The 11,106-nt window shown below is 40.2% G+C and overlaps 1 protein-coding gene across 2 annotated transcripts in view; it reads right to left on the bottom strand.

The window, feature by feature from the left end:
- Positions 1–5,375: 5,375 nt before the first annotated feature.
- N4BP2L2 (NEDD4 binding protein 2 like 2) overlaps positions 5,376–11,106 on the bottom strand; it is a gene marked incomplete at its 5' end in the record, with an annotated part of 80,267 nt that continues 74,536 nt past the window's right edge. For both annotated transcript variants that reach the window (XM_079721975.1, XM_079721976.1), the window contains 3 exons: positions 5,376–5,544; positions 7,785–7,830; positions 9,149–9,234. In XM_079721975.1, coding sequence (XP_079578101.1) covers positions 7,807–7,830; positions 9,149–9,234 — 110 coding nt within the window. In that variant the 3' untranslated portion in view covers positions 5,376–5,544; positions 7,785–7,806. The remainder of the gene's footprint in view (positions 5,545–7,784; positions 7,831–9,148; positions 9,235–11,106) is intronic.

Here is an 11,106-nt window from a genome sequence, read left to right as displayed (position 1 = left end):
GGGGTGGGGGCTGGCTGCGAGAACACTGCTTTCCCCTTCCTGAAGTCACGGTCTTGGCCAAAGCTGTTGTTTTTGTGGCTCTCCGGCCATGTGATAGATGGAGGGGCGGGCGCTCGGAGCCCAGCCCCTCCTTCCCACCCGCCCGAACTGCGCTGCGTGGGAGGGGTCGTCCCTACCTGGAAAGCTGGGGACGCTGGGAGACTGACAGCCGGGAAAACCTGGGCAACGCGACCCCCGCCCCCTCCCCCACTGCCTCCCCGTCCCCCCCACACTTCCCGGTGCCCTTCGCCCTGGGGGGAGAGGCCCACCGGGTGGGACACTGGACACTTCCCCGGGCCGCCCGCGTGGAAGGCAGGCTTTCTGCAAAAGCCCTCCCCCACCCCACCGCCCACTGGCCTAGACCTTGAAAGTGAAATAATTTTAGTTGACGATAAGAGACCGTGAACAGCATTTTGAACAGTAACAGTAAAGACCATTGTCTCCCCCAACTTGTGAGCACCAATATCTGGCTGGTGTCCCAACGGCTAACACCACTCTCCCAGGGCCTGTATCTTTTCCTTTTTTTTAATCCTTCTTTATCAGCCTGCCAAAAATATTCTTAGAAAGCTTTGTTGCCTCTACATAACTTTAGAAATCTCTTCTTCAAAAAAAAAAAAGCACCTCTTAAAACTCAGATTGATTTATGAACAGTAGTATAAACTAGGCCTCCTGAGAAGGACGGGCTACTGCCCAGGTTCATGCCCTGTTGCCACAGGAAAGGGATGGCCTCTCTAGGAGGAAGAGCAGGGAAAGGAGCAGTCTACTGAAACAACAGAAAAGCATCCAGAATTAAGTTCTAAGTTCCAGGAACTGGTGAGCGCCAGTTGGTTGATCACCACAGTACTCTCCACTGTTTCACACTCAGGAGTGTGAAAGAGAGATCCTATTTTCTGAACTAAAATTCAAGATGCATGGACTGAAAGAGACAATATTAAAAATTAACACCATCCTGGAACAATCCGGGATATATGGTGGCTTTGGCTGTGATAACCATTGTAAAGTAAATACATTTTGTTTCTGGCAGCTAAGGTATGAAAATTTTGAAAAGGAATTGTGAAGAAAAGCAATTTCCTCCTAAAACAAAACCCAGAGATTGCACAATAAGCTTCGGTGGAAGGAACTATCCAAGTAGGGGGGGGGCTCTGCTGACAATTTCACCTTCCTCTTGGGGTTCTGTGGAGTGGGGAGGGGAGGGAGATGAGCTACTCTCTTGAAAAATACCTTCCCAGCATTGGAGGAAGGATTCTTAGCACTTCTGAGAAACAGAAATTTCAAAAGCTTCTCTAAATATTAGGGGAAAACCATAAGGAATGGAGAATATACATGAATCATAAAAATAGTGATGCTTATAATGTATGTATCCTATCATACTTCCATGTATCTACAATACTTCTTACAAGACCGTTTTTACCCAACCTCAAAACTACCTTTTTCATTCTAGACTTGCACTCTCTAACATAGGAGCCAATAACCACATGTGGCTATTGAGCACTTGAAATACTGGTCCAAACAACAGCCGGTCCAAACTGAGATTAAAATACACTGAATTTCAAAGCTTCAGTATGAAAAAAAAGAAATGTAAAATATCTCAATAATTTTTATATTGATTATGTGTTGAAGTGATAACATGCTGTGTATTGGGTTAATATATTATTAAAACGAATTTCATGTTTCTTCTTGCTTTTTTAACTTGGCTAGTAGAGAAGTCTAAATTACATATGTGGCTGACATATTTCTGTTGGACAGTGCTGCATGAGACTTCTGTCCATTTCTATTTCCTTCTATAGAGGGTGTCCCAGGCAGCGTGGGAGAGGGCAGCAGGAAGACACAGAGCTTTGGGGGCTAGAAGTTTTGGCACACTGAGTCTGCAGGGCCTGTGGCAGCTGAAGCGACGAAGTAGATGCTGGAAAATGTGAATGTGCTATTAGAAGAGAGGTCTGAGCTGGAGACAGAGCTTTGGAAATCCTTCCCCTGTGAGAAGAAGATAGAGAAAAGAGCAGACGGCTGAAGAGGGGGCTCGGGGACAGCATTTAAGGACAGTCTTTGAAGTGGATCTATTGAAGGAGAGTACGAGAGACAGAACTGTAAGACAGTGTGTGGAGCCCCAGGGAGAGTTCAAGGAGGAGAAAATGGTTGGCAGTATCTGAAGGTGACCCCAGACACTTCTCCTTTCTCTTAGCTCCCAGATTTAACTAGTCAACAAGCTCTGTTTTCCCCAATTTATTCCTCAGAACCACACTGTTTAAAGCTATCTGTTTCCTCCCACTAGACTGTAAGTTCAAAGGCAAGGACAGTGTTGCCCTTGTCACCCCAAGAGCTAACACAGCGTCTGACATTCGGAGATGCTCAATAGTTGTATATGGACACGAACTGCTTTCTCAGTAGATGAGTCTGAGCTTGGGATTTACTAAAGATTAAGACTGAAAAAAGATAGTGATAACGTCAGCTAAGGACTAATGTAAACAGTCAGTGACCTTATTGGCAGATCTGAGAACCACCCTGCTCCCAGATAGTATCTACGTTCAGATCCTTACTGGCCCTATCTAGGTGGCAGCCTCCAGAGAGGAAGGCTACCCCCGAGTCAGAGGATCCCTGTGACAACACTCCTTCATGCCCTCAGTTCACCCAACCAGCTTTTCAGCTCTAAGGTTCTGTTCCATTTCTCTAGAAGGTAATGACCAGCACAATCTCACGTTGCTGCACTACAAACCATTACCATGATAGACATAAAGAAATAATCTTAGGAGTAATTTCTGGCAAATGAAGAAACATTCAAATGTTTCTCTAATTATTACTATTTAACAAGATGTGGAAAAATAAGAGGGTGCACAGGAAGAGCCACTGAAAACCAGGAATTTAACTCTCGAACCTACAGTTCCAAATACCCCACGATTTGGAATGCTTAATTGTAAGTCAGCCCTGGGTTCCTCCCCTGCAGATGCCAAGATGGCAGAAGTCTGAAACCAAGATGAAGTTTCCAAAGCAGCCTAACCAAAGACCCTGTAACATAGTAGAACCATTTAAAATATATAGGTAGTAGCTTCCCAATTTTCTCTAATCCTATGTCCTTTCTTCGCCTACCAAAAGCTTTTATCTGATTTTTTACTAAAAAAAAAAAATGCCTTATATACATACTTATTCACCTTGTTACATAAATGACATGAATTGAAAGGACAGGAAAGCATCCCTCTGTGCCTGCTTAGCTGTTTCTATGGTGGACCCCTCATTGCTACAGCACCTCCAGCTCTCACCTTCCACCACAGTCTGCACTATTTGGCCATTCAGAGGTAGTGCCTCTCTACTTAAAACTGCTCCCTCCTGGCTCTTCCCTTATCCTTCCCCTAGAAGCTCGATGGAGGATGCAGGAAGCTGGAAGAGGTTAGGGGGACAAGGGGAGAGCAGTCGTGCAGAGTATGTCTGCTTGGCTGAATTGACAGGGGAAATGCTCAGGACTCTGGTGGCCTAGGATAAGTCTGCTAATGCAGAAATGTCCTCTGGATAAGACTGATTTTGCTCATTCTAACCTCACACTGCCTCTGCCTCCTATATTCCTTCCCTCTCTCTATTTGGCATCACACTCCTCTCCAAAGGCAATGACCATAATTCTATTTCCACAGCACCTAGTATTTGCCACTGTGTACAGGGACACCTGAGGAGTATAAGTTTTGAAGAGGAAGGATGAGAGGTGGGGAAAGTAGCCCCAGCCCATTTTTCTAAAGCTCCATTCTGGAAATTAGGGCAAGGTAATAAAGGCAGGAGCTGGAGAAAGCTGGGGGCATCCTGGAACCTAAGTAGAAGCTTAGGTGGGTAGTTAGCTGGTATGCATCAATACAGTACAAAGGAGTCTCCGAACTGGTCACCACCCCTGCCATGCTCATTGTTAAATATTTATGATATTACCCTTACTTACAGCCATGGTGGTGTGGACTCTAATGTATTCATTAGAAATCCATAATTGTTGCTGTCAAAGGCTCCTAAGAAAGCAAACATTTGCCAGATGCTAGAGTCTCCTCTGCTTCAACCCTAATCCTGATCAGCTCTTCCCTGAAATCATCCCATCCCAGGCCAAAGGTAAGTCCAGTTTCACAACGGCTCTAGGAGCCTGCACAGAGAGCAAGACCTTAGGGAGTTCAACCAAACACTGAAGACCTTGGTCTGTCTGGAAGAGACTGACAGTCTAGTAGAAAGATAAACTGAAACTGTACAAAATGAACATAGGAAAAACATTGAGCTAAAATTAAATAAAGTGCTCAGTTCCTGATTAAGCAGACAGAACTCAAATACTTAACTTCCACTCCCTCACTGAAACCCCACGAAAATGTAAAGGTTTTTTGGCGGGGCGGGTAATCATTATTATTTTCAAGTATAAACTTAAAAAAAAGAGAGAAGATCACAGCAACAAAATTTCAAAAACTGGAAAGCAAAAGGCCCAGTGTTAATTAATTTGGAAAAAAATTAAAAATAAAATTTGAATTACAGAAAGCCAAGAAACGATACAATTTACTCTGCATAACCCCTAAAATTTCAGGAATTGGAAGATTTAGGGCTGGACGTGGGGCTCTAAACAGGAAGGTCAGTTGAAAGTCTGTTTAAGAAACAAATGTCCACACAGTCAGGCAGCTGCCCACCCCCTACAGAAGCCTGGAGGTTTATTCTTTGGAGAAGATAAAACAGGATGAGGAGGAGTAAGAGGCAAGATACGGCAGGCAACACTCCCTTTCTGAAAACAGAGAGATTACATAAATGCCTACATGTTGAATAATGAGAAATCACCCCTTAATTTATATTTTTCAAATACGAATTTTTGTATTTGAAGTTTGTTAAGTACAATTAAACTAAAATAATAGTAATAATAAAAATAATTATTATTGTAGTATAGTGCAAGTCCCACAATCCCTAACCAAAATCCTTGAGGTCAGATATGTTTCAGAATTTAGGAAGTTCTAAGTGGGGTCTAGGGCACCGCTGGTAATTTAACACATTAATATTTCTGCAGTAAAATGTCTGAAGAGTCACACTAAGTGGGATAAATAAGGAGTAAAATTAACCTGTCTGTTTGGGTCAAGTCTTGCTGCCAACTTAGTTTTCATGCCAAACATTTAAGAAACAAAACAAAATAAAAACAACTTTTGGTTTTCAGAGGTTTTTGGATTTCAGAATTCTAGAAATGGAATCATGGACCCATACTTGGATATAGGGCCTATCCTTCTATTCTGATGCAATTTTAAAAATAAGCTACTCAAGTTTTCTGTGCCTTATTTTCTTCATGAAATAACGTAGGGCAAATATCTTCAAAATTAGATAATAAAAAGTTCAAGTTGTTACCTCTTTCGTTGAGTTTTTTATTAGTAATCAGGAAACTGATTAAGAATAGTTGAACAGATTATTCAAACCAATTTTGGTAGCCACTGAGTGCATCACTCTAAATTATCCTTCAGTTTGCCACTTAGCACTCTTTCTTGATGATGAGGATCTTCAACAGTACCAGGAAGATGGAGACTTCAACTACAAACAAACACAAGCCCAGAGAAGTCCAGACAAAATGGTGACATGAATGGAGTTTGCTGTCAGTTTCCCAAACTCCTGACCTATTTATGCCACCCCCTCACATCGAGAACTTCACATTGTCCGCACAGCCCCGCACCCTGCCTGGTCCTGCCTCATTCAAGAGCCTGTCCTCCTGATTATGCCCAACTTCCTGTCTCTAAATCAAAACCTAGTCTATGTCCCATTCCCTGATGACACAGCTATTTACATTATAAAGTTAATAATAAATACACTTAATTCCTGCAAATGTGTTAACAAGTTTATTGAGTTGATATGTTGCTCTCCTAGATCAGTGGTCCCCAAACTTTTTGGCACCAGGGACCAGTTTCTTGGAAGACAATTTTTACACGGATGGTGGTGGGGTGGGGGGTATATATGATGGTTCAGGTGGTAATGTGAGTGATGGGGAGTGCAGAAGAAGCTTCACTCACTCGTCCGCCACTCACCTCCTGCTGTGTGGCCCAGTTTCTAACAGGCCTCGGACCTGAACCGGTCCAAGGCCCAGGGGTTGGGGACCCCTGTCCTAGATAACACAATTTCTATTCTGCCAGGGGCATTTCAAAGACAAAGGTGTAACCAACTAAGGTACTTAGGGGAAGGGAATTAACCCTAACTAAGAGCCTATTATTTTTCAGGCACTATGCTAAGAACTTTGCACAAGTTATTTCATTTAATCCTCATTTATTATCCCCATGACAGGTTGGTATTATAAATGTAATTTTTTTACAGGTGAAGAAATTGAGGTTCTGAGAGGGTAATTTGTTTAAGGTCACATAGCCAGTCAGCAGTAGCTTCAAGATGCGAACCCATCCTCTTTCCAGCACTCTGCCCTATGTCCTTAAAGAAGTGAGGCAATATAAACACCCTGGCCACCAGCAGGAAGAGGATTTTGAAATAGGCAGGGACTTGAGGCTCCCAGGGCCAACCACATTCTCCTGCTATTTCCTTCTTTCTAAATTTCTGGTTACCCCTTGATGCCCACTGATCATTATGCCAGACACAAATCTAAGAGGCCCATTCTCATGACAATTATAAAAAACCTGTACATGGCTACAGCACTCATAAAATTCCCCAACGAGAGGACAAATAATTAGGGATGACTGCTCTGTGAGGTTCACAGAGGGCAGTTCGTTTAGCATGAATGTAGAAGATGAACATAAAAATCAAAAAAGTATGGTCCATAAAGTGTCCTTGACACAAAATTAGCAGATAGAAAACACTCTCTGGAATTAGCTACTGCCAAATATACCCATGCTTGTTGCATGCTGCTTATACTGGTGTCACACTGAGGGGAAGCCTCACATAAACTCCATGAGGCCAGGAATGTTTTCACTGCTATATCCTCAGTGTGTAGAACAATGTCTGAACTGAGGCAACTCGATAAACATTTGTTGAACAAACGAATGAATTTCTTCACCTCCTTTCTCTGGAATTCCTCATAGCCTCTTATCTCTTCCGCTCCTACATTTATCCCACATTTTCCAAATCTCTAAACTCTTCTCCCAGATCTTTAGTCCTTCCCCTTCTTCTTTCAGCAGAACCATGTTTAAAACAAACAAAAACATTTTTACTGGGTATATGTGTATTTCTAGTTAGCTGAGAAATGGAAACAATGAAAAGAGAAAACATATGGTAAATGCAGAGTACCTTCAATTCTTATCAAATGCAGACAGATACATACTGAAATTGTAGCAGCTGTGTTTATTTCATAATTTAGGCATTTGAAAAAAAGTGCCATGTGTTTATTTTCATGTCACTTGATGTCAAGTTTAAAACATGAGTTTGTCTACATGTTTTGCCTCTTTTCCTAGAGAATCTTTTAATATTTACATATAACCTATCTCCCTGATCCCCAGCCATCGTCACGTATCACTCTGGGTGGAGGTGAGGGGTGAGGGGATGGAAATCCCTCACAAACTGTGTGTTGACAAAATGCTCTAAACTATATTCCAACCAATAAAGTTGGAAAATAAATTCGGCAGCAACAATCTAAGCTTTGTTGTATTTCATAAAAAGATCTACATTGAAAGGAAATAAAAACATCACATGTGCAGTAGCACACAGAGTTGCTATGGTAACAGACTACATTTTGTATATTTACTCTTCAACTGTAGTACATATGAGCTATTACAACCAAATAATGTCAACATCCATTTCCTCCTGATCATATAGAGGTCTCTGGAATGAGTTGTACTTACAGTTCAAGGAATCTTCATTTTTTTAACCAATCTTCTTCTGTCTTTTCTAGAAATCATAATTAAAATACATATAATAATGATTAATATTTGCCATTGGGATTAGGTTTGCACCATCATTTAACTCACACAGGGACACTCCCCAAATGAGAAAAAACATAATAAACATAAATGTCAGTTTAAACATTTAAAGTGTTGCTGTGTGTGTGTGTGTGTGTGTGTGTGTGTGTGTGTGTGTGTGTGTGTGTGTGTTTAGGTAGGGAAAAGGTCTCCATGGGAATGAGGAGAAATATGTAGAAAAACGTATTTGGTTTTACTACCTGAGCACACAAACAAATCTACTTTTCCCACAGCTGTGTTTATATGAACAGTTAAGAAATACCTACTATCCTGAACTATATAATTCTATGTTTCACTAAACCTTGATTTTACTATTTATTTCAAAATGTACCTCTGGCATTGCCTTTGGGCACATTTAAGTCACAATCAACTAATGTAAACAGAATACCAGCCACCCTCTCCTCATTATATTACACAGAGTACTGGCTTTTCCAGAGTTTCTGTTACCTTTCTAACCTTCCCAACCAGTCCTCCTCCAGCTACCTGGAAAATTAACAGCCTGTCAGAACCATCATGGACCACCAGAACATACCAATAATGAGGTGCTTCCAAGTCAAGTAAATATGAATCTAATTTGTAGCTGTTACTTTATTATAACAAGATAAGATTGAGGGCTGGACAGGAGAAAAAGATGTAAAGAAGAATAAATGACTCTCCTAAAACGGGGACCTCAGTCACCCACAGTTGGCCCTTATACCAGCCTACACTACAACAAAGTTAGGGAATTAAATGCAACTTTCTCTTTGGGACTAACTGAAAGAAACATGCATAGATTATCCACCCATCCACATACATTCTTTCTCTAATTTAATACAATGGATGTAGCTCTTCATGTTACATTTGATGGAACAGGTTTTCTTTTGTTTTTTTTAAGAAACTAGTTAGAGGGCATTATGCTAAGTGAAATAAGTCAGACAGAGAAAGACAAACATTATATGATATTGCATATGTGAAATCTAAAAAATATAACAAACTAGTGAATAAAACAAAAAAGAAGCAGACTCAGATATAGGGAACAAACTAGTGATTATGGGAGGTGGGGGCAATATAGGGGTGGGTAAGTGGAAGGTACAAACTATTGGGTATAAGCTAGGCTTAAGAATGTATTGTACAACACAGGGAATATAGCCAATATTTTGTAATAACTGTAAATGGAAAGTAACCTTTAAAAATTGTATAAAAAATTTAAAAATCAGTAAAAAAAGAAACCAGTTAGAGAAGGTGCTTTGAAAGCCATAAAAATATACCTCTACTGACGTCTTCCACTGCAAACAGATCATCTTCAGTGTCTTCCTGTCAAGAGGAACCACACAGTCGTCGGGCAACAAAGATTCTGTGGGGAAAAAAAAAAAAAAGAACAAATTTCATCTCTAATGTCACACATATTTTTACCCTAAATATGAAGATATGCAAACATGATATCTAAACCACCATTATGATAAAAGCCTGGTTTTGAAGATATTTCAGTGATAGCTAAAGCAGGACTTAGTCTGTCTCAGATCTCTATTAGTAAACACTATCCAGACTCAATAAAAATGCTTATGTATATATGTAAAGTGATATGTATCATAGTTCATATTCTCATGTAAGTACAAATATATACACATCAGTAGCTTCAAGTGGTACTGTCATAGGGCATAAAATTTAGGTAGACATCCTTTCCTGTGACATGTATAAAACACTGCAAGTACAGCAAGTTTAGTTTTCTTGCAAATTGCTCCTTCCACATAACAGTGTCTGGGGGAAAAAATCCTTACAATTATGATGCTCATAAGAAAGTCCAAACACTGATTTATACCTATCAGCCATACCAAACCATAGAAAATATTTTTCCTATACTCGCATATCCCTAGTAACGTGGGTAGTTTGGTTTCTTCAGGCCTATGTATGACTCTACTATATAATCCCACTGTGTCTGCAGAGCTCCTAATACTAGAATTCATTTGAGTTCCCTGTTTTATTTACAAGGTCATAGATACACCAGAGCTTTGCATGTCCAACCTAGGTAAACGAATTAGTTTACAGCCTCCACTTCCAGTTTTCTCCTTTCCTTTCTTTAAGCATACACCATTTCCAAATGTAAAATTCTTTCCCTCTGTTTTTAAGTCATATTTGTATAAGCACTGCTTATAATTCACTTCCATTTGGAGCCATCCCAGACAAAACCATAACCCCATATTCTCTTCAACAATCCCTTTAGCACAGCTAACCTCACTCATAAAATATTCATAAGCTTCTCATTTATATTTTCTATGTGCAATAATTTTGTTTTGTGTTAGTCTTGTCTCCCCATTTAGAAGGTAAGCTACTTGATGAATGAGGTCTATTTCCTCTAAAAAGCTTTCCAAAGCTTAATTAATGGATGCTGGATCATTATTGTTGATTACGATAGTATTGTACATTCAAGGGAGGAGGTTTAGAATCTTTTCCGACTAGTGCCTTCATGCTTTCTGGTGCCAATCTAAGGCAGTGATTGTTAATATTTTGGGGTCATGGACGTCCCTGAGAAGCTGCTAAAATCTATGGACTTTCTCCCAGAAAAATGGCACAAAATGCCACAAAGAATTTTGCATATGACTTCAGAATAGGGACTTTGGACTAATATTCCCGACTTAAAATGACTTCCATTATCTTTTTAAATTCTCCAAAGCAAGTGCAGTTTAATTTTAAAATTGGTATGTTTCTTTGGTGCATCTAGGAGGATAGAAAATTGCAGCAAACAGTTACGATGTGATTATTCACAAAGTTGGCAAAAATGATAAACATGATGCCAGAACAGGTTGATAGTTGTGACTCCTCTGACTCTGAGACTTAGCTAATCTTGGCTCTGAGCTGAGTGGACCAAGTTTGTCCAGAACAGCAGAAGTTTAGGAGCAAAGTAAAAAACATTGGAAATCAAGCTGTTAGAGAACCCCAGGCTCCCTGGTAAGTACAGAAGAAAAAGAATAACAGGAAGATACAGGATGCAGGGATTGGAGCTTTACTTCTTGGCTCTTACAGCTTCTGTCCCCAAGGAAGGGGACACATGCAATTGTATGAAATCATTAACATGTGCAATTGACTTACAGATAAGGAAAAGTTGGGATATGTGCCTCATTTCCTCTTTAAGATATTTAGCATCTTGCATAGGCATACTATTTAGCAGAAATTTACTTAGAATTTTACTTACAATATTAAAAAATCATATTTTCACTTTTTAAATTCA

The sequence above is a fragment of the Hyperoodon ampullatus genome (genome assembly GCF_949752795.1).
Source record: "Hyperoodon ampullatus genome assembly, chromosome: 16".
Classification (NCBI taxonomy): domain Eukaryota; kingdom Metazoa; phylum Chordata; class Mammalia; order Artiodactyla; family Ziphiidae; genus Hyperoodon; species Hyperoodon ampullatus.
This window is presented reverse-complemented; position numbering and strand designations above follow the sequence as displayed.